The sequence below is a fragment of the Serinus canaria genome, chromosome 1 (genome assembly GCF_022539315.1).
Source record: "Serinus canaria isolate serCan28SL12 chromosome 1, serCan2020, whole genome shotgun sequence".
NCBI classification, from domain to species: domain Eukaryota; kingdom Metazoa; phylum Chordata; class Aves; order Passeriformes; family Fringillidae; genus Serinus; species Serinus canaria.
Window position 1 is genome coordinate 48,902,602 of NC_066313.1, and position 24,570 is coordinate 48,927,171.

The 24,570-nt window shown below is 36.2% G+C and overlaps 1 protein-coding gene across 1 annotated transcript in view; it reads left to right on the forward strand.

The window, feature by feature from the left end:
• NBEA (neurobeachin) overlaps nt 1-24,570 on the forward strand; it is a 453,025-nt gene that overhangs the window by 408,295 nt on the left and 20,160 nt on the right. The window contains exons 49-51 of the mRNA XM_050977434.1: nt 1,184-1,351; nt 22,165-22,254; nt 23,735-23,927. Of these exons, the coding sequence (XP_050833391.1) occupies nt 1,184-1,351; nt 22,165-22,254; nt 23,735-23,927 (451 nt within the window). The remainder of the gene's footprint in view (nt 1-1,183; nt 1,352-22,164; nt 22,255-23,734; nt 23,928-24,570) is intronic.

A 24,570-nucleotide genomic window follows, 5' to 3' on the forward strand; every position in this document is an offset into this window, starting at 1 on the left:
AGGAAATGCTTTATTGGTTGTTGCTGTGGCATACCTAATTTTATCTTTGCATGCTAGCCTCTTGCACTCTAACTGATGTAAAAGTCCTATGGAAGAGATTATATGGAATTATGTAGTTGCTGACTGTATCATTTTGTACATGCACAGTACAATATAATTAAAGACATGGCATTTTAAAATTATTTGTTGGGAGGCATGAATTGAAACTAAATAGTATTATTTTAATATTGTTTAGTATTCAGTCATATTAATTCTATTTTATTAATTTTGCATTATGCATATGATGGCTTCTGATTTTGAAAAGGAAACAACAAAATTTTGTGTAGTTGTCTGCAAGATTTCTTTATGGCTTTTTATGGTATGCTGAACTTAAGCCCTTGAAAACTGAGCTACATGTCAGCTCTTAAGCCTGAGCCTTCCCATCCATTTTCATCAGAGATAATAGTCACTGGTTTTGACAGAAAAGGGTCCAGTTTTCCACCAAAGCACAGAGAGTTCCTCTTCCACGAGGAACATTACAGGGAAAATCTCTGAGGAATGGTTGCATGATGACCCAGGCATGGTTTGCCTTGTCTGAGGCGAGTCCTGCTTGTGGGGAGGTGAGAAGGGGGCTGCTGCCAATAAACAGGGCATGGCGTGGTACTACACCACCTGATGATTAGTTCTGAAGCAGCCTCCTTTTAATGTAAATGAAAAAAATGAATAATCTTTTTCCAAAGTTTATCAGCTTGTAAAATCTGAAACTTCCTCAGAAGGACATGAAGCTCCTAGCTGGGAAGTGTTCGTGCTGAGTAGTGGCAGTGTGATAAAAACAATGGAGGAATTTCCATTTTAGATTGAAAACTAATTATAACTAGTTTGAAAATTAGTTGCAAGACTACTTTTTTGAATTCTCTTTCCCATTTCCATCTTTTTTGTTTTGACAAATTAACTAGCTTAATTGAAAAGCCTAGTAATTACTAAAATACTTGCAGCTAGGAGAAACTCAGAAGTTGAGAAGAAAATTGGCATGATATTAAGGTAAAAAAAAGAGACTATCTTTTTGATGCTTCTCTCAATAGAATAAGTTAATTTTTTTCAATGTTTGAAAGATGTCAAATCTATCAAATAAGCCTGAAGAGAAAATGTAATGATGCCTGCTATGTTTTCTCAGTTACATCCTAATCCTGAGTTTCACTTGCAGGCCCTGGAAAGCGAGTTTGTATCATGTCAGCTTCATCAGTGGATTGACCTTATATTTGGCTACAAGCAACGAGGACCAGAAGCCGTGCGTGCACTCAACGTTTTCCACTACCTAACATATGAAGGCTCTGTGAACCTGGACAGTATCACTGATCCTGTCCTCAGGGAGGTAGGTGTTTGCTGTCATTTCATGCTAAAAACTTCTGTCATCTCACAAGAAATGGTACTTTTTCTATCTTTCACTGCTGAACAAAATGGATGGGTTTGACTTGATTCGGAATTTAGGCCCCAGGTGATTTCAGAAGCAAGTATGAAAAATCTAGCAATGAAACAAATGAACCTAATAGATTTAATATTCAGTTATGGTGTAGGAAATTACATTGCAATGTATATTCTTTAATATAGTGTCTGCTATGTTTTATAATTTACTTGTATTAAGTTCACTTAGTAGAACTGAAAAACTGGAAAAAAACCTGCATCGTAGTCATAGAGAACAAAAATCTAACCATTACAGTCAGTTGATGGTGAAAATGAGTCTGAGAAAGAATGTATTTTCTAGAGTGACTGCAGCAAATATTCAAATGATTTTTAACCACATACAGTATAATCAAATTGTTATCAAAAGAGAAAATGCTTTCTATTGTTTGTGCATTCAAGTACTTATGTTTATATATGCATATTAATGAAATATATATATATATATATACTTTTGGAATATATACAAGTGAGTGTTTTTAATTAATCAGTACATTTTAAAAGAAAATTGTTCTAGATATCCTGCTACATTTCCTTCCAGTGACTGTATTTGTTTTCACTAGGCCTAATAATTTTAATGAGGGTTTTCTAGTACCTGTTAATTTGCATGATGATTTTCTAGCAACATTCATTTGTTGGCTAAAACAATTGAAATTTGGTGGAAAGTGTGAGGAAGCAACAGCTGCTAGATGAGTACTGCTGTGATGAAGCCCTACACACAATCTTCCATTCCCCCAGATAGCTGCCATCTGCTGTATGCAAAACAGAAATAATGTACATTGCCAGGCAATGGGGTTTTGTTTGTTTGTTTGTTTCCAATCTTGCAGGCAGAAATCTACAGATTTCAGAAAGAAGTAGATTCCAGAAAGCATTCATTCATCTAACTAATGAGTTTTTTCATGGGGTTTTTTGTTTGTTTTTTTATTTGGTTTGGTTTTGGTTTGGTTTGATTTAAGGTTTTGGGATTTTTTTTTTTGTTTATTTGTTTGTTTTGTTTTTTTTTTTTTTTTACAAGTGGATTGCTGCATTCTGTTACATTTGGTGATTTTTTTAGGAGCAGAACTGAAAAACCATTCAGACCCCAGGCTTCCTAAAATTGGATTTTCACTCCATGCACTGTAAAGCTTAGATTTTCTAAACAAGTAATATTTTTTTAGTTTTAAGACTGGCCACAATTGCTTTGACTCCCCCAGCCTCAAACATTTCATGTTGACATCTGCATAATAATTTTCTGGATTCAAAACATTGAGCATGAGAAGAGTCAGGCTCTTCTGAGGTTTAAGAAGAAGCAATGTTTTTTTAAAGTATAAAGCAGGTGTCCAGCTCCATGGATACAAGGCATTTGCATGGCTTAGGGTCCTGATCTGCATGGGCAGACTTTTGTGTCTTGACTTAGGGTCTATTCCCCCGGGGCAGCTTGTAGGATTGAGGTCTATCTGTCTGTCTGTGCACCTTATCTAACATCTTATGACATGATGAGACTCTTCAGCTCTCCTGGGGCTCTGCTTGCTTGCATATCTTGTCATCAGAAATCTAAGAAAATTCATGGAGACATTTTTGTTCACTCACTTGTACATCTAACCCATGCCCTTTAAGTCAATAGCATGTAAACATCTTCTTAGGCAATTTACACTGTAAATTTCTAAAAGCACAACTTAATCTTCATTGCAACAAGTTATTTTTTTACATAAATTTCATTGATAGCAATGAGAACTAAAAATTACGAGAAAAAAATAAATCCTCATTATTTTTGTTATGCATAGACAGTAAAGTTGTAGGCGTCCATTTAAAAATAGTATACTTTTACTTCCAAGAGATCTCAGGATTGTTGATTTTTGGTTTGTCATCAGAAAGTTAAGAAATACTTTAAAATAATTTTTAATCAGAATTTACAGCACATGTTTAAATATAGATGGATTTAGACCTGCTTTCTATTTTCCTGGGATCTGTTTATGAAACTAGTGCACATTCTGTGGCCTATAATAAAGCATTTGACATCTTGATGATATAGAGGACCATGTATTTGATGGTCACGTTTCTGTTGTGAGTATATGTGATGGGGTTTTTGCTTTTTTATTGTTGTTCGATTTGTGCTTGTTTGGGTTTGTTTGACTTTATTCTGGCTTTTATTAAATATACCAGAAAATAAATTAAAAGCAAAAAGATATTTTAAAAGCCTCTGAAGACCCATTGTAAATACAGGAATTAAGGACAAGAACACCAGCGCCTTTAAAATCATGGTAAAAAGTGTTTTTCATATTTTACAGTGGTGGGTGGTGGTATCTGGCCTTTTAATTTAGAAACACTGCAATTTAGAATTAACTACACCCTGCAGTTATCCAGGAAAATGCATCTATCTCTTAGTATCCAAATTCTCTTGATGTTTATTTTGTAAATAAACTAAAATATTGTGGTCCTGTGTCACAGAAGATGGTAAATGTTCTTAATACATGGCTGTAAAATGAGCCAATCAATACAGCCTTATTGGCAGCAGCCATTATCAGGCCAGTGGGCTCAAGTATGGCACAAACTGTGGCCATAACTAATTTCATATTGAACTGAGTCCCAGGTGAATGTATCCAGTGAAATAAGTCTCCAAATAAAAAATACCCTCCCATTTAGTCTGAGCTGATTGAAAGACGTAATTTCAAAAGGTGGAAAGGATGGTCACAGCACTGTGACCTGTTTATGCTGTACCTTGGCCCTTTCACTTTCACCCTTTACTCGAGCACCTCACTTAACCGCTTAAAAAATATGTTCTTAGCTTTCTGTGAAAAATATTAAAGTTATTTCTGTAGTCATCCATCTACAGAAAAAAATTCAGCAGTGGAACAGCTGATCCCTGCGATTCCTTACATCTTTCTCATATGCTTTGGGAGCTCTCCAAGAAATCTCTGCTGTTTAGCATTGGAAAAATGGCCATCCTGTGTTGTTGTTCTTTGCAGATCTATTAAACAGCAGATTATTAATCTGATTTTCTTTCTTCATTTTCCATATAGAAAATTCCTACAGATAGGAACCACAATACTGGGACAGAGTTAAGTTTTAGATTACTTCAGTGTATGAAATCACATATACCTGCCCCTGGAAAACCTCTTTGGCAACTTAAGGTCTGCACTGGATAGGTAAAATAAACTAGTTTAATTTCAACATAATCAATTTTTTTTTTTCAAACAACTTCATCATTTCTAATACCACAAAATATAATTGGTCACGATAATTTACCTCAAGTTGTTACAAGGGCAACAGGAAAGTCCTGACTTACATGGCCCAAGGAATAAGAGTATAAAATTGAATTTCATGGTTTCAATCTTTTATGATTAGAAATGGGTAAATTCTGCAGTTCTATCAGCTGTAATGCTCTCTTAGTCACATATTGAAAAATGATTTTCATATTGTAATAAAGAGAAAAAAAATGTGTAACAAAATAAACATTTTCCAGGCCCAAAATCCTTCTTTTTTTTTTTTTTTCACTTAAACCTTTTTTAAAGTAAAAGCAGTGAGGTGGAAGCTTAAACTTGAACAGCTTAAAGATATTGATTCATTCTTACTTGACAGGTGGAATAATGGTTGCAGCACTAACCACAGCAATTACAGCATTAAAATGTCAAGAAATTAGAGGTCAGAATAACAGATAATTTTCTTCCTTTTGTCAGATTAAAAATTGACATTCTTTGACAGCACAGGATTTCTGGCTGAGAAAATTATGACAGCTTAACTCATCTTGTACTTGTAAGGCAGTAATTGATAATGAACTTTACCATGACAGTCTTCTCCTGTGGAGAAACATGACAGAACATCCCTGGTACAAAGCCTGTATCTCTTTTTAATATGTAAACAGTAGTTATATTGGACATTAGATGTTATTTGGAATTGTCTTTACTGTTAGTTTACATCATAATCCACATCCTTTTCCACAAGACAGACTTGGCTGACTTCAGGGAATTGATGCTGAGAATGCTAATATATAAAGAACAATATAGGAAATACAGTTTATTTATAGTGCTTTCATGTTGCAGCTCCACTTCTTTGGGAAAATATAGTTCTTCTCCTGGTTTCTCCCAGAATGTCTGTAGATTTTAGGAGCTCCTTTCTTCCCCAAACACATGGAAATGAGGGCACTCAAAAATCCATTGACTTCAAGTTAGGAACTTGGATGACACAAAGTGTTGTGGCTGAAAGGAAACAACACAGCTATACTGGTCATTAGAAAATGCAACAGATGAGACAAAACTAATTTTATTTATTAATACATTAATTTGATGCCTTGTAGATGAAAAACAAAATAATTTAGTGGAAAGCTTAGTGCATAAAAGGCTAATCACATGTAGTACTGTAAACACATCTAACTTGCAGAAAGGTACTATTTGGGGTTTTTTAATTGTTTTGGGTTTTTTTTTTAAATCATAGCCAGTTCTCTGTTTATTTTCTTTTTTTTCACTTTCACCTTGTTTGTTATTAGAAATATTTTGAAAAATCATTTCAGCTTTTGGTTTGCTTTGGACTTAAGGCTAACTTTGTATCATCCTTGTGCTGAGCTGCAAATCCAACTTAGCAGTGCAGTACAATGACTTTCCTGTGTCTGTTGCATCTTCACCATATGCTTGCACCTCCCCAGTCCAGCAGGAATTATTGCAAGAACGTAGTAAAGCAAGGCAGTGTGAACCTAGTGGGCTCAGATATTTTTCCTGAGCACCTGTCAAGATACCTGAGCATACTTGCAATGCACACAGCAAATTGAAAAATGATTAAAATTGCTAGTGTTTGACAGGCAGTTGCTGTGCCCATAAACTAATCCTAGTAGGACAGTTTTTCTGGCAGCTAACAGAGCATATGGCCTATGCAATATTTATTTCTTTGCTGATGACTTGATATTTAGCATATTTAAATAATTTGAGAAGTCATAATGATGCGGTAGTCTTGCAGTGCTTTCCAGCTTCCCTCATTTCTGGGTTATATTTTTCGTCTTTTATTTTCTTCTGTTATCTCTTTCTTTGATCTGACAGGAATAACAAAGCATCCCTCTGGATCTGCTATAGTGAAATATGCCCACAGGAAGCAGAGTAGATCACATCAGTTTTCACTTTTTTTTTTCCTCCTTTCTTTTTTTTCCCCCTCTTCTTGCTGAAACACTTTTTGCTACTACAGAGGGCTGACATGATAGGGCTGTCAAGACTCAGCAAGATAGATATATCTTTAACAAAGGGAGCTGGAGTGCTAGCCCTTCCCTGGTGACTGAACCTGGCAAATTTATGAGGAAAAAATTAACACACTATTCTAATAGCGCTATATAACACTTCCAAGGTAGCACCAGCCCTTGCCACCAAGTGCTTGTTCTTCCTTTCTCTCAGAGTTATTCATGTTTATTCTGATTTCATTTTTAACTTGTTAAGACCTTTTTCTTCTGGGAGCTGTTTCTTTGATGTGACAAGAATATCAAAACCACCCCAATGGATCTGCTTGATTGAATTGTACCCACAGCACTGGCCATTTAAATGTTCACTTGTATTTAACTGCCTCCATACAAGGAATGGTCTTTGCTTCCTTTCTGGGAGCAGCCCTATTTAACTGTGAATATGGATAGTGGTGAAATTAGTTGGAAGCTGCAGGCAGTATCAAATCTGCTTTTTTCAAAGTTAAGTTAAGGAATTCAAGGAAAAGGTATCATCAAAGTAGAAATTATTTTCCTGCATCCTAAGAGCTCTATTCTCTAAGAAATGTGTGTTGCATTCTATTGATTTTTGTCAAGAAATCTACTTCTTTTTCATCCCAAATAATTTTTTTCCTGGACACACAGAACAAAGATTTTTTTTCCAAATTAAACCAAATTTATACTAGTTTGGGGAAAAAAAGCCTTGATTATTTTGTACTATATTTGGCCTGTGTGTTTTATTGGATTAAGGGATTATCAACAGAATATTAATGAATTTTTTAAATGTTTCACAGCAGGAACATGTATGGACGTAATATAATAAGTTTCAGAGCTCTGTATCCTTCTCTAAATGGAACAGGGAGAGTTTTAATTTGCTGTCACTTTGTTATGATAACTCCCTGTAGATCAAGAAGCAAAACACAGGGACTTTTTGAGGGGAAGATATTTATTTTTGTAGGTAAAGATTCCTGCAGAAGACACAGAATATAGGAAAATACAGATTCTATTAAATCAGAATATTCAATAAGGAATTAATATAAATTGCATGAGGTCAGTTACTACACAGTAATTGCCCAATGTATAGGCTTCTACTTGGATATTAATGTATGCACTTCCATATGTTTGTTGTTCAGAGGAAAGGGCTTTCAGAAGGTGTTTTCTTCAGAATTACCAAAACATTTTAATTATGCATCCAGTTTGACTATGAAATTAATTTTTGGGAGGACCTACCCTACGTAACACAAGCCATTTATGACAAGAAGTCAAAAATCATATTCTGATGCATAGGACTCCAATTTAAAAATATCATTCTACCATTGCTTAAAACAATTATCTACAGTTAGAACAATGATTGATCATGATATCTCCAGTTAGTGAATGTATTACAGATGAGAGATAATCAGTACTTCAAAGAATCCATGATAATCTGAATTCATGACCATTCCTGGATCATATTATTACATTTTTATGGGAATTCAGAACCTTTTCAGATTTAAGAAAAGTCTCTTAAAGTAAAACAAGTGGTGTTTGTTTGTGGCATACAGGTGAGGTTTTTGTCCAAAATTGCCCGTTAGGAGGTTTGGGATTTGTTTATTTTTATTGTACTTGTGAACAAAATGCTCTTTATCCAGGCAGAGCTAAGCACTGCCAGTCCAAGAGCACCACCAGCTTTACACAGAGCATTCAAACAGAAGAGCTGATGGTAACTCACTAAGCTGATGAGACTTGAATCAGCCTATTTATTACATATTTCCAGTCATTCATTCATCTATACTGCAGTGAGTTTGTAAATAACCCATATTCCAGACAAATACCTTCTAATACTTCAGCCTACCTGAAGTATTATTTGGAATAAATTGTTTTGCCCATTCTCATCTACTAATTTGCCCATTAGAAATTCCATGTGCATTTCAAACCCTGGAGTCTTACCCAAGCTGAGTTTAATGTTTTGCTGATATGGAAAGAACATTAACCACAATTGCTCTCTTTTATTGCAGAAATATATAAAATATAGGTCTTGTGCATGAAAATTTCTTCTTTATTGTCTGGGGTTTTTTTGTTGTTTTTCTCCATATGGATGACAGGTACCAATTATTGATTTTTAAAATTAGCAACAAGCATTTTCACATACACTTAAAGTAATATTTTATGCAGGGGAGAGAGATGTGAAAATAACTGCAGCCAATTGTAACAGAAATAGCTGGAAGGGGCTTCTTTTTCCTATTAGCACAGATTTCAGTTGTATTATGCTGTCATTACCTCAGCATAAATTAACCATTATTCAAAACATTTCCCACAGAGTAGTTTATTGGAACAGATATTACACAGTCTAAGTATCTAGCCATTCACTTAGAAAGATGCAAAGCTGAGCTTTCTAAATGTTTTAAACATATTGATAATGTGCCTCTTTAATGCCATTTTGAAGCCTGTATACAGTATATCTATATTATTGTTTTCAATTTATGTCAAGAACAAAGTGAAGTTTTGAAGAATGTGTTCTGGGAAATAATCCAAACAAAATTATTTCTTTATAAACTAAACCCTACAAATAACTGAGAACATTTATTTTGAATGTAACAGTATAACCTTGTTCCAAAACTGAAATTCTAATATACACTGAAACCTGATGAAAACTATACGTGACACCTTTCAGTATGTACGTTTTACCTATTCCCCATCAGTCCTTTTTCAGATGTGAGTTTTGAAGGTTTGCCTGTTCTCTGAAATAGATCTTATGTCCAGCAGTGGATAAATTGAAGGCTGGCAGATGGCTGGAACCTCATCATAAGCACAATTTGTAGTAAAGAGTATGGGCTTTCAAAATCTCAGTGCACCTTCTTAAGGTGGGAACAAGTCAGATGATTTGTGATAGAAAGACGGAGCTGAGAGCAAAGAAATAAGCCTGCAATTACTTTCTGCTCAGATGAAAAATGAAGCCACTAATGTTATATTGCCACATTCTTTACTTTGTTTTATTTCATTAACAAGAAAAGATTTTATTCAAGGGGTTTGAGATTTCTTTTTGTCAAAGCAGAAGTAGAACGTGAAGTCGCATTTTTCATTTTCTATAGTTATATGTTTATAAAACAAGAATAAAATACACATACTAGATACTGTGGTTTTCTGAGCCTGTTTTGCTTTCTAAGCATTAAAAATGTCTTCAGTCATCATGTTTTATTTCAATAATAAACCAGAAGAAAAAAACATCACAGCTAAAATGCATTCTTTGATGATTAAGTACCCTTTCCTCTTTTATTACAGGCCAGCTTTCAGAAGGCCTGTTCTGCTCTTTACTTCCCTGTTTTTCCTCATTTTCTTTTGTGTTTTCCTGAAGGGGAAGTTCTTAATTGTAAAAATAAGTGGAGATAAATATAATGTCTCTGCACTGAAACATGTGTAAGTCGTTCTTCTGGCAGCAAAGGTCACTAATTATTTGAGGTATTAATAACATCTATTTTCCATAACAATTATATTCTCTAGATTTAATCCTATACCTTCATTTATTTACTTCCACATAAAAGATGTCAGTGTCCCTGCAGTTCAAAGGACTACTTCCTTATGATTGTCTGAATTCTTTTCAGCTACTGGCAAAATTGCTGCAGGATATGAACAGTTGCTAATGGAGCCCCTTTCTTTCAAGTTTTGGTTGAACTTCCTCTTGGTGTGTAATTTTCTATGTGGGTTTACCAAAAAGATCTCAGAGAGCTCAGGAAGAGCATACTAGTGATGAGAGTAGAAGGACTGACTTAGGGACAGGATTTCAAGAGCTTGACAGAGAATAAGAGTCAAAGCAGATGTGTGGCAGAAAGGCAGGAATATGGAGAGTTACTCATGCCAGTGTATATAGGGATATTGTTAGGTCTGGTGCCAGATTAATTAGCATTTACAGGGTCAAATTTGGATATGAAAGTTTAGATGTAATTGCAGAAATTTCCAGAGGTCTATAGGTTATAATTTGACTGTACGGATCTCATAAGAGATATTGTAGAAGCCTCATTAAATGGATCACCTTAAACTAGAATGAGCAAACACTGTGAAAAAGAATTTTTAGGAAGAATGTACAGTGTGGGAAGATGGAAAAATTTGGGCTTTTTCACCTGGATCTTTTATTTTGTTATGTTTCTTTATGGTGATAGCTTCAAGCACAGCATGAAAACAACTGCGTTGTAAGTAACTGCATTAATCTGTGCCTCGCTTGACTACATTAACTTCCTTTCTGTGCTACTGTGATTTTTTCTGTTTTAATTCAGGAATATATTTTAAAAATTTTAATTTCTGAAAAATTAATGTAGAATTTGGTTCTGGGGGGCATTTTTAATTGATACATTATGGATGAAAATTTTTCCAGACAGCCAGGTCTTTGGAGCCCTTCAGTGTTTAAGACCCTGTGTGAGTAGCTGATGCTTTGATGATTTAAGTAGACCAAAGTCTATGGGCTTAAAATTTGTGGTCAGTAGGTGTCCTGAGCATCGACCATGTATAGATTGCTATACAGCAAACATATACAGTTCTTGCAACCAAAACCAGTTGCATGTAATTGACCCCAAGTCACAAAAATTAAATATTGTCCTAAAGACTCACAGTCCTTTATTTATTTTTTACATTGCCAAATTTATCTGGGGGTAACACAAAATGTGTAGTAGTTTTACAGAATAGAATGCAAGCATATGTGTATTTCCTAGGACAGAAGGAGGAGAGTATAGTGGAGGGAAATGTAACTGAAGTGGAAGAAGAGTAAGGAAAAACTTGGGACTTTTTCTTATAAAAAGGATAAAGTCAGTTTATGGACAGAAAAATCATGGAAGAGGTGGAATTATTGATGTATTTTTGTTCTTTAAAAAATCATTCCCTCCCAAACTAGGCTGTCATTGCAGAAACTTTACATGCAATTTTTATTTATTTTTTAAAGGTTTAATTTTTAATTTTTAGAGGCTCCCAATTTAGGTGTTAAAATAAAAAGCATAGTTAAAATTATCTGTAAGCATGCACTGTGAAAACTCTGTCACAAAAAAAATTAATTAGAAAAAATGGATGAAATTTCAGAGTTTCAGTAAAAACTCCTACTGGTATTACTGTTGCCACTTTATGAATAGGATGCCTATGCTTAAAGGACTCTGTACTACTGAAAATTACTATTAAAAACATATAGTGTCTAAAACAAAATAAAAGATGAGGAGACCTGATAAATAGAATTAAACCTGATGAGGTCACAAAACAATTTACTCTTCTATCTGTACAGAGTGAAATTTTGCAGTGTGCAAGAGGCAGTACACTATTTGGATGACATAAGCATCTCCGAAAACCATGGGAAATAGCCCAATACTACTTCCTTGGCTTTGATCCCCATTACTCCCTAAGGATTTAACAAGTCTGGGGTGCTTGTATTTTATCCTCATCCTGGTTAGCTTTTCCTTTTTTTCTGGCAGCAGTGTGGGAAGCTGCAAGCCAAACTCTTTCTGCTTCTGTGACCATTCATGGCTCATGAAGTAGACATCCATCTTGAAAGTCAGGGATCCTTCAGTATTATTCAATCCCAGCATTTCCTCAAAAATACCACAGTTTTTTTCACTTGCTGCATTGGCCTGTTGAAAGCTGTGAGTGGAGGTTAGGCTGACTGCTTTTTCTTTCCAGACCAGGTTGTGAAACACGGACAAAGATGCTCAGTTTTGCTGTTTTGTCCAGACTGCAGTTTGCTTCATGTATTTTTCCCCAGGAGATCTTCATGAACAGCAGAAGTTTCTTTCTTCTGCCTCAGGGGAGAGGAAAATAACAAGAAATTTTTCACAAGTACCTTCTCTCTTTTTGTAGCTTCTTTACTCCTGCACAGGATCTGGAGCTTTATTATTGTAGGACTATGAATGTGTAATATCAGTCTTCATTTCCACAGAATAACTAGGTTCTGCTTTCAGCTCAGCATTCTGGTCAGTAGAAATGATCATGGATCAGTGATGTGTGAGTTTAAGATGTTTTAAAAATTATTTTTAAATACTAGAACCAAAAGCAGTATCAAGTTTTGTCCAGATTAAAGCCTTGCATGTGCCATAGTGTTTAACTGGACAGGTCAGGATGAGAAGCCTCTCTGTCTGAAAATAAATAATAATGAGGGATGAAGGAAAGAAATGGAATTGTATGGGAAGGTGGGCATTTACAGAACTCCTGTCTTCTTGAGGGAGGGAGTAGGATAAGACAAATGAACAATAAAGAGAGGAAAAGTATAGAATAGACATTTGGAGCCTTTGTCGAGGAGGAAAAGGAGGAAGAGAAAGGGTTAGAAAGGCAGTCATTGGGAGCCTTCTAGAAATGAGGGGATTACCATAGGAACAGACAACTCTTGGTGTGGTTAATGGAGAGAAATTATATTTGTGGCCTTCCCAAAACTTCATGGGATTTTTTTAGTCTTGACCTGTGGCACTTATTTTTTAATTATTTAATTGAGATATTGCATAGGATAATCTAGTTAGGCATTTCTAAACAAAAAAGGAGGCTTTATTTTACATACTTTTGACTTGTAAAATTTAGCAGACTTTTAAATGCAGTTGATGGTGTATTGAAAAGTACTACTAGCAATTTTTAGCCTGGCACAGCTGGAACTTCAGTCTCTCTTGCTGTAACACGCTGCCTTTTACATGTGGAAACAATTGTAGCATCCCAGACAGAAGCAGTGGTTTTGTACTTTTTTTAAGTGCCTGTAAATTTTAGTGACTGCGAACCAGAGGATGATAACTAGAGTTAACTTTTTTTTTTTTTTTTTAAATTATTCTTTTGCTTTTTTTTTTGTAGAATTTGAAGATCTGTAGTGGTTCCAGTGAGAAGAGAACCTGTATTTAAAAATTCAGAAGACTTTTTATTTCTTACTCAAGAAAATGTAACGAATTTATCTTTGCTTTAGAAATAACCATTACCAGAGGTAGTGCACTTAGAATCCCAGGAGCCTTTGTAAAAAGCAATGTGTGTTTCATGAGTTTCCTCTGTTTAAAAAAATAAAACCCAACAGACAACCATCCCAAAGATCTAAAAATGTGAATTAAGATTTCATCATCCTGGCTTGTATTTCATATGCAAAAGAGAAAAATAAATTAGTTAAAGGATGACATAATGGAAACATTTGGCTTAAAAGCAAAGACTCCTGAGTAGGAATGACAAGAAATATGTAAAAGCTAAGACTGTAATGGTAGAATTTTTTTTTAAAGAAAAAGACAGATGCCAGCAAGAATAGCTTCTAAAGGAGTATAAGTAACAAGAAAAGCTTGAGTTTCCTGAAATTTTAAACCAGCACTGTAAACGCAAGAAGAAAGCAACAGTTTGGGCAGATGAACTGAACATCATGTTCACTCTGAACATGATGTTCAGAGTCAGATCTTGCTAAGGCCTGAGAGCGAGGACTTTTTCTTAGCTACAGGAGTTATACAATGGGAGGCTCATTGAGGAAATGCATCTGGTTTGGTTCCGTTTGGTTCGGTTTGCAAATACAAACTAGGACAACTCTGCAATTTTGTATGTTGCAATGCTTTTATTACCATCACATAAAGCAGTAACAGAAAAGAGTAGTATGAAAAGGGAAATTCCATATTGCAGGTGTACGTTTTAGTAATTTGCATTGCAGAATCAAGATGTCAAAGAGAAGTTTGTTCCATAGACCTAAACACTAGATGGGAAAGATCATCTAGGCTGGCCTCTTACCCAACAAATCACATAGAGCTTTTGCCCATTTACCTTTTTGAATCTCACCATCAGGGTTGGCGTCTGAATAATGAAGAGGACATGGAAGCATTTCCTTATATAAGTAGAGTTTAGGTGATAAGAAATTATTTCAAGAAGTCACCTTAAATATTTATAATCCAAAAACAACAGCAATTTTTTTTTGTTTTAAAAGAAATTAATTAAGGTCTTTGGAAAAGGTGAAATTGTTTTTCAAATTGAGAGGAATCCTTGTTACTGGGGTTGCTCATTAGGTGCTTATTGAGAAATTATTTAAGGGCAATTTTCAGTATCTAAAAATAAAAAATCCGGATTGCTTAGGTTTCAAAACCTTAACTATATGTTCTCAAGTTGCATATTTGATGAATTACTGGATCATGCTATTATATCTCTTAGAAATTAATTTACAGTAAAACATTTTTTAATAATTGTGCTCAGTGACTTAATGATCAAAGAAAGCAACATTATGTTTTACAAACTTAATACAGATTTGAAAGAATGATGACAGAGCAATGATTTCATTTGGCATGACATCAATGGACACAAGAGTTTCAGTAAATGTTACCAATCTATACGGGACAGAAATAATTACAAACATGAACATAAGAAATTCAGTGGTTCAACTGAAGACAATAATGGCATGAAATGAGAATAATAAAATGTTTTTTATGTGGTGGATGACCTCATTACTTTCTAAAGCTACCTGAGGAGGGAGTGGAGAGGGAGATGCTGAACACTTCCCTCTATATTCAGGGACACAGGAAAATTGTTCAAAGTCTATACTTCACATTAGGAAGCTTTTCTTTACTGAGTATATGGTCAACCACTGGAACAGACTTCCTAGAGAGGTGACCTGTGCCTGAGGCCTCTCAGTGTTTAAGAGGCATTTGTATGATGCCCTTAACAACATTCTTTATCTTTTGGTCAGCCCTGAAGTGGTCAGGCAGTTGGACAAGATGATTGTTGTAGGTACATTCCAGCTGAAATACTCAAGTCTATACAAAAAAGACAAAAAAAAAAACTTGAATGTATTTTTAAAAAAAAATATATAAAGAAATATATATTAATTTCTTCAGTTCTGGGATATGTTTAGAGTTTTTCACAGCATGAACTCTATGAGCAAAAGGATGCTTCCTACTTGCCTTTGTATACAGGCAAACAGCATGGAAGAAAAGGCAGTGGAATTGTTTGCCATGGACTGTGAGCAACTCCCACATTTGAAAAAGTTACAAGAGCTGTAAAAAGAATGTGATGAAATGAGCAGTGTGGCCTGAGAAGCCTCAATAACAACTCAGACCTTGTCAGAGGAATTTGGAGTCAAATCTTTTTGCTTAAGAGTAGAACAGATTTTTTTAGGTTTTAGTGTAATATAATGGGAGAATTTTGTTATATCAGTGCTAAATTCCTTCATTCTGGGCAGAGTTGGAAGGGACAAGAACGAGAAAAAATATATGATTTTTCTTTTCCTTCTGGTATAGTTAGGAAGGGAGGGGAGCACTTAATTCCTTGATATCAGCCCTTTTCAGCCTAAGGAAGTTCTCCACAATTTTCAGGGGAATGGAAGCATTTGTACTCAGGCAAGTGTGAATTTTACTGGTGAGAGAATGCATGAAAGAGTAAGGAACACTTTTAGCTAAACCTGTCCTGCCTGCAGGATATTCGTCTTTATGGTATTCTTGCTTCATCTGCTCTGTTTTTGTTTGTGAGATGTATTGAATTTATTTTCCACTTGCAGTCCATTAACCAAATGCTTGCTTCAGCTGGAAGTGTTTAAAATATTTTTTTATCATGAGGATCATATTGGAGTACCAGGGCCAAGGATGAGAGGGAGCTATAAAGGTGAAAGAGGGGAGAACTAGGTAGCACAATTAGCAGCTTCATGAGGTAAATGTGAGAGGTAGTAGGCAGCACTGCCTGAGACAGACAAGATCACCAATGTGACTCATGCCTGTAAAGAGAATAGGAGATCTCACCTTTCACATTCTCATTCCTTTCATAGCACTCTCTCCTTTCACAGGGGAATGAAGAAGTTCAGGGGTGGAGAGCTCTGGGGGAAGCTGAAGGTCAGCTTTGAGCTGTTGGTGTTCTGCTAGGGAGGCATTTAATTGCACACAGGATCCAGTGAGATACCTCCTGTGAGGGGAACGAGCTTAAGGATGCCCCTTCTCCATTGTTAAATTAATAAAGTGGTGACCTGTGGAGAAAATCCATTTCAGTGCCCATCTTTCAGTCCCTTGAGTATCCTGATTAAATAAGTGACTGTATTGAAGCCTCCAGAGCAGTTGAGTCATTGCTTGTGTTTAAACTACAGCACTCTTTTCCTCCAAACATACAGTAATAAAATGGAATTCAATACTCTTAATCAACTTATCAAAAATCCTGAAGATACTGGTGCTGCTTAACATCTGTAGATGCACAGAAAAAAGCAATATCTCACACCACTGGTACAAAACAAAAACACTTCCAGCTGTTTATGTTGGCCACGAAAGGGCTGTCAATCTTATTTGCTCTGAAGAAGACAGTGCTTGGGGCTGCTGAGTGTGCTGGCTGCACAGGAGGGAGAGTACATAAAGGATTCCTATGTTTACTTGGATGCAGAAATGAAATAAACTTTCAGGAACAGCAGTGCTGGATGACTATTGCTGTGGTGCATATTTCTCTAATGCCTACAGATTTTCACTTTTCCTTGGACTCAGTCCCCATGCACAGGGGAAAATGGGTTATGGAAAAACTTCAGTGTGGGAACAAGGAATAAAACACATCAGGATTATGGGAATTAGTAGTAAGAAGCCTGAACATGTTAAAATAAAAAGCAATAAAAAAGAGAGGAAGATAAAAATTTTAGAAAGTTTACTGATCATTGTGGTGATCAGAGAAGATTAATAAAACAAGAGTACTTCACATAAGAATAAAAATTGTCCATCTGCAGTGCACTCTGATTTTCAGGAATTTCTTTCTTCCCTTCATAATTTATAGTGAAAGTGCTCATGCTTTTATGTTTCTTGCGTTAGGTAAATCACCAGGCATCTCTCTCAGAAAAGGGGATTTTACAAATGAAACAGACTGTTAATATCTTCCTTGGTGATTTTATCTGCATTTCTAAAGAACCTTTTTAGAGAAAAAGAATGTTAAAAATAAACTGCTTCATGGCTTACCCTTTTTGCAGAGATGTGTCAGTAAGCAAACAAAACCTTAATTTCTGTGAAATTTCAAATGAGTGAAATTCCAGCATTTGCATTTAGATTAGGACTGTGCCTCTGAAATGAATATGCCAACCAGCCCTATTTGCCATGCTTTCCTTCAAGCTGCAGAGCAGCTTTGGAGTGTGTGAATTGTCTCCGAAGCCACAGAAGCTGAGTGTTCCAGGAGTGCAGCTGGCAGAGCTCAGTCACTGTTGGGGTCTGCAGCCCCTGGTGGAGCCAGCCTGGTGGGAAAACCCTGCTGTGGACATGTATTCAGCAGGGCTTCTCAAGAGGAACATGGCTTCTTCTCCCTGGGATACAGAGATGATCTCGTGCTCTAGTCTCATTGCTCTTCTCTTCCGTCTGCTTGCTCTCTCTTCTCTTATCTCTTTCTTCTCTTCTCTCTCTTCTCTTCTCTTCATCTTCTCTTCTCTTGCTCTTCTCTTCTCTTCTCTTCTCTTCTCTTCTCTTCTCTTCTCTTCTCTTCTCTTCTCTTCTCTTCTCTTCTCTCCGACCCTCTCCGACCCTCTCCGACCCTCTCCGACCCTCTCCGACCCTCTCCGACCCTCTCCGACCCTCTCCGACCCTCTCCTCTCCGACCCTCTCCTCTCCGACCCTCTCCTCTCCTCTCCTCTCCGACCCTCTCCTCTCCGACCCTCTCCGACCCTCTCCTCTCCGTGCACTCCTTTGCTGTACATCTCTGTTTCTGTTGTTTCACTTCTTCCTAGTAGAGGCGTTGCCTTTGACCACGAAAAGTAATTCTTACCCCTAAAGAAACAGAGTGCATGGATTATTTAGTAACATGCTTGTATTTATTTCAATTAGAATTAAGAAATAAACCCCCATAATTCAGTAGACTGAATAATGTGCAAAGCAGATGTATTGAACTCTTCATTCCATGGGAAACTGACACTAAGGCCTCACCGTTCAGGGTGCAGGGCAGCATCCCAGTGTCCTTGTGAATGTGCAGTCGACCCTTAAGCATAAAAATTGGAAACCAATAAATTACTTTCTTTGAGCAAAAAACATTGAGGATATTGATCATTGTGTTATTAATAAGATTTGGTTCTCTGATACATTGATTTATTGATCAAAATGTATGCAAATATATAATAGATATGTATTTATATTATCTTTAAACTACAGTTATTAAATCCTATGAAGTCAAGTTTTGTTTGAGTGTATAAATTAGCTTGTGTGAGATTGACTAATTTTAAACTTGGAATTGCCAGCAAGTTTGCAGATTTTTTTCCCTCATTCTGACCTACTGTTATCAAATAATATGCTAAGAGCCATTTTATTTTTCTGAATACATGATCATATCCTAACAGATACTCCCTGAAGTGTCTGGAGTACAAATCTCATTTTATGTGTATTAAAAACAGTAGGGAATCTCAAATCAGCTCACTAAATAGCTTTTCTGCAACACCTTATTGAGGAAGAGAAAACTAATATAATTGCCATTTTGCTGTTCTGAAAGCTTTAAATTTGGCAGCCACTGAATTCCAAGCTCATATTGTTTCTGCATGAAGGCCATTTGAAGGTGAAATGAGAATAAACTTGATTTTATTAAAATTTGTATTAAATTGAATAGAAAGTGTGTCTCGGGGAGTGGTACTGCACTTTGCACACAATACTCAAGATCTGATGGGAGAAAAGGAATAGATTGGTTAGAATGAAATGTTTAAGACCACTAAACAAATCTAAAGTTTGATGATTTACAGCTCAAGAAAAACTGGTGTACACTTACCGGCTTCCAGATTAGCTTAGATACAGCCAGACTTCTCTTGTAAACAAATCAATGTATTACATTATTATTCACAGATCTTTTTTGTACCTGCTTTTCATTTTGTGTCAAGTTATCTGATAGGAGGCAGCGTTAGGAATACCCTTGGGCAGTCACTTTATCTCTGTGTGCTCATGTTTATCTTCTGTGTTATGTTTGGATGAGGTTTTTCTGTCCTTTGTGAGAGCTGTGAGCTCCAGAGAGCAATACCAGCTGTAGCTGTGCACAGCAGTGGTGGTGTGCAGACTGTGGTGCAGTGGCAGTGCAGTAGCTGTGTTATGGGTATTTCTTAATCAACATTGTTCAGTTTCTTTAATGCTTCTAAGTGTCAGTTTTGCAAATGGTATTTTGACTGAAAAGGATAATATTACTATCTATGGGGTGGGGGACAGGCAGTTGTCTTGTAAATGCAAGCCAACAAAAATATTCAATATTCCCTGAACATCAAGGTCTTCATTCTGTATTTGTTCTGGTTACAAAAGGACTTGACATTAACTAAAATGTTTTAAAATTATGGGATTGTAGAGTATGTGAGCATTTACCAGCACATCTTGAGCTGTAAAATAACAGCTGCTTTTGGTAATTGCATTTTGAGTGTCCATTTCTCATAATCTGAAAAATTCATGTGAGTTTGTTATTTTATTCTGCTTCTCTTTTTCCTCCTCTATTGCCTCCATAAATCTACTTGAACTGAGAGGGAAAGCCAGCAATATTTATTTGTGTGGAATTTACAGACAAGCAATCAGAATTTGCCAAGCCCGGACAACATGAAAGTAAATGTGTAAATTAGAACTGGACAGCATTGAAAAAAAAATTAATAATTCATTTCAGTGCTCCTGTGAGAGAACATAAGTATCATTTAAGGGATCACTTTAAAGGGTAGGAGAAGAAGATCTGGGGTTTTTTCATTATTGCTGCCAAATACAATTCACACTCCTATTTCAACACAGAATTCTTTCAAAAATTAGAATTAAATTAACCTTGATAATTATTTGAAAAAAAACCCTGAAAAATGGAAATTAATTTTCTGAAAATATCAACATATATATGTGGGAGTATATATTACACTGATATTGTTAATATTAGTATTTGTAATTTTGAAAAAGAAATTCACAAATAAGTATGATTCCTTTCCCTTCTGGTAAATCAGTTCTGAAGTACTGAATGCAATAGAAAATACAATTTTTATGTGACTTGAAGTGAATCTTGTATTCCTGTGTAAAAAAAAGTCTTCATGAGTGAAGATATTTACACACTGTGCTAAGAGATACTGCTTGTAAGGTACATAGGGATAGCTGCTGTGTGGACATATACACACATATACACATATGCCCACACAAATTCGTTGTTTTTTTTTAAATCATCTGTGATTTTGAATTACTTCACCATTAAATGATGTTAATAAAACCTGAGATGCTCACAAGTTCCCAAGAAAGAGTCTGTGCCTTGGAGGCTGAAGTTCACTCTGAATTAGTCAACAACCAGAAATCACCTGTACCGATATAATTACAGCATCAAATGTGCTGGGGCTACAATTCAAAGTCCTTCAGCTGCTTGACTGGACTTTGCATTTAGTTTCTTTTTCAGCAAATGTTTGTTTGTGGTATTCCATTATATACCTGTCAGTCCAGGGCATTAAGAGTGGTGGACATCACTGACCTGTTAGGAAATCTCTCTCTGACATGTGTTGTTACATTTATGTTGTGAAGGGAAGGAAAGCACAGGTTGACTTGTAAGAATGACAAAATATGTGCCTTAAAAGGATTCTTCTGTATCCTGAAGTATTTGTGGTGCTTCTCACTGTTTTATGTCTGAAGGAAATATCAAAATTTACCAAGATAGTAATGGTTTTGGTGGGTTTTTAAGTTAATTCTCTATAGCCAATGAAAAATTCATAAAGCTCACAAGAAAAATATTAAGGGTCAGCAGTTCAGGCAACAGTATATATATAGGTGCATAATGCACTGTGCATTTCAAAATCTGACAGTTTAGTTTTCTATGAATGCTTTATTCTCAATTTTACAAGGTCAAATAAAATAATACCTGTCTGAAAAATAAGGAGTATTCTCTAACAGTATTGTTTCTACTAGTAGCAATCTTTTGTCAAAGTTTTTAAGAATATATCTTAGATATAGTTTTGTTTGAATTGACTCTTTGAGTAGCAGAAGCATTTCAGTATATGTGCTGTATTCTATTACCCATAGAATTAGTCAAGATTTATTCTGAAATTAGACTTGTCCTAAAGAATGTGTTTAAATTGCAAATTTTTCATTTCTAACCCATGAAGCCTGAAAGCCCACGAAAAAATGCAATAAAATTAAGGATAAAATAAATATTCAGTGAATGTATGCAAATTGGAAAGAAAGATTTCTACATTAGTCTTACTGTGCCTGACAAGGTTCATTTCTGGCATTTTTTTGTTTTCATCTACTAATGTTGAAATACTACTTTTTTATTATTATATTTAATACATAAATTTTATTTCTCAGTTTTCTTTTCTTTCCCCCCCATTTAAGATTCCAGAGGCCTATTTTATTAGAGACCCTCATACTTTCCTCCTTACAAAGGACTTTATTAAGGTATATATGTTCTTTTTAGCACAAAAAACCCAAAAGCTCTCTCAAGACCCGAACTGCATGTCCTCCCAGGTTAACATTTTCACATACAATGCCAGTTACTGGGGATGAGAATGGTTAGTTGGTTAACTGAAGCATGCTTGAAAGGAGAAGCAAAGCTTGTCTACAAAATACTAACACTTGGATGAGTCTGCAGCCTGGGAGGAGAGCACCGGGTGAATTTTCTGGACTTTTTTCATGGCTGACTTGGGATATGCCTGCATTGTCACACAGTGTGTTGACCTCCCTCCTTGATGCATATTGCTCCTGACAGTCCCTCTCCTTTGCCCGCAGGCCATGGAGGCGCAGATACAGAACTTTGGACAGACGCCATCGCAGTTGCTCATTGAGCCCCATCCACCTCGGAGCTCTGCCATGCACCTGGTGAGACATGACTGCTGGCTGGGAATGCATTCCCTTTGAACCTTAGGGTCCCTTGTAGGTCATAAAGTACTCATTAAAGCAACGCTTTGGATGCCCCCCATTGCCCATGCAGCCATACTTGCTTTGGGTAGCAACAAATCACAGGGATCTAGCAGAGCAAGGTGGAGGTGTGACTGGCTTTAGCTCCAGACAGTCCTGGATTTTCCTTACTAATATGGTATAAGAAGGCCCCATCTTAAAAAATATAAACTTGATGAATACATATTTGCATTCTTGTTTCTGCAAGTGGTGGGAACGACTGCAGGCTTTCCTTAGAGTGAGTGTGTTGTGTTGTTTTAAAGGATGCATTGTTAGGGGCTGATTTATGAACAATGTCTGCTTGACAAAAATGAAGTATTGGAGTTCAAATTGTGCTGGAATCCTCCCACCCATTCCCTCGGCAGAATGAAATGTATATTTTGAGTTTCAATTCAGAGTCCAAAATTCATTTCCATCACATTCTTCTCTATCCTTCTCACAAAGAATCATATTAAATAGCCAGACTGAGCAAGACAGATTTCTGTGCCCTGGGTGCCTTTGATGAAATGCTTAGAGCTAGATTTTTCATAAGCTTTGTAAATCAACAGTAATACATGCAGTAGTTTCAGTCATTTTATCTATCTATTAAGAAATCTCTTATGTAGCTGTGAAAGTGGAAATTGATCTGGAAGTGTTTGTTGTATTATTTTAAGTGTGTACAAGTCAATCTTAGATAATATTGATTTTATGTTCCTAAGATATAGATAATATATTTTTAATAATTCAGGGTGATAAGCAGAAATGAATATTAGACCTTTTAGACATAGCTCATTTTGTTACAACAGTGGCTGGAAAAAAACTCCTTAAAACCAGTACTCAATAGCTATCCTTGTCCACGTACAAACAATTGTGTCATTTGCAGAATTATGGAACAGGCTTAGGTTGTTATAACCTTATTAGGTTACAGAGTCCTTAATGAGCATATGCATTACTTACAATTAAATTGTCTGTATTTGGAAGTGGTGTATTTTCATATGAGGAATTCATTAAGAAAAATATCTGTGCATTTTTGATTCACTATTGAAATTTATTTTTCGACTATTGTAGCTTAGATAATGAATATTTATTACGTATTAGTTGATTAACTCATTAAGACATATCTCTATGAATATTAACTACTTAATAATTTTACTGTGTGCTAATTAATGTTAATGGTAATTTTGTACCCTAAAATGATAACCCTTACCATACCTATTCTCTATTTATCCTCGTGTAATGTTCCAATAATAGCTTGTGATCTTACTCTCCTCCATCAGTAGAGTAGATGCACAGGTAATGTTGTTTTCCCTGTATGTGCACATGCTTGCCTGCTCTTTTTTAACCTCGTTTTCCCTCAGACCTCCTCACTAATTGTGTTATCCCTTCTGTTTTCTTCTGCTCTCTTCTCCTTTCTACTCAACAGTGTTTCCTTCCACAGAGCCCCCTCATGTTTAAAGATCAGATGCAGCAGGATGTCATCATGGTGCTGAAGTTCCCATCCAATTCCCCTGTCACACACGTGGCAGCCAACACGCTGCCCCACCTGACCATCCCCGCCGTGGTGACGGTCACTTGCAGCAGGCTCTTTGCGGTCAATCGGTGGCACAACACAGTAGGTGGGTCCTCAAAGGCACACTTCATTCAAACTTGGAGTCCTTAACAACGCACCTTTCATTCTGAGTGCAATCTAGCTCACTCACCTGCCTGTGCACCAAAATGTACTGTTTCTTCTGGTGTCTGTCAAATAATCACAGCTTCTGTTTTCTCTGGTGCCATTGCTAGAAACACGCTCCTTAACAGCAGCACATCACCATGGCAGCCGATCGATTTGTGGTTACTTCAGGATCAGCTTTTGATACAATGCTTTTCAGGAGACTGATGTTGCTCTCAACACAGCAAATATTAATATGTCCCAGGTTTCAGGAATACATACTGACATGCTAGAGAGTGTGTATCCCTATCTGCTGCTTGAGAGAGATTTCAGGATCTTGTCATGAGCCTTCCTCTGGGTTGCTGTTGGATTATCTGGGGTCCTAAGCAAGTCTAAGCAGCTGGACGCTGAACTATTCTGAGGAGAAGTTTCTTCATTCCCTCACAAAAGCCCATCCAACAGGACCATCCCAAAATTCCCTTCCAGCCCCTCTGCTCACCTCTCCATATTGCCATTAGGACTGTCCATGTCACCTGGACATGGAGGTGCTAAGGCTGTTCCAAACATTGCTAAATAGGTGTTGGGGCCATGAGGTACATGAGGGAACA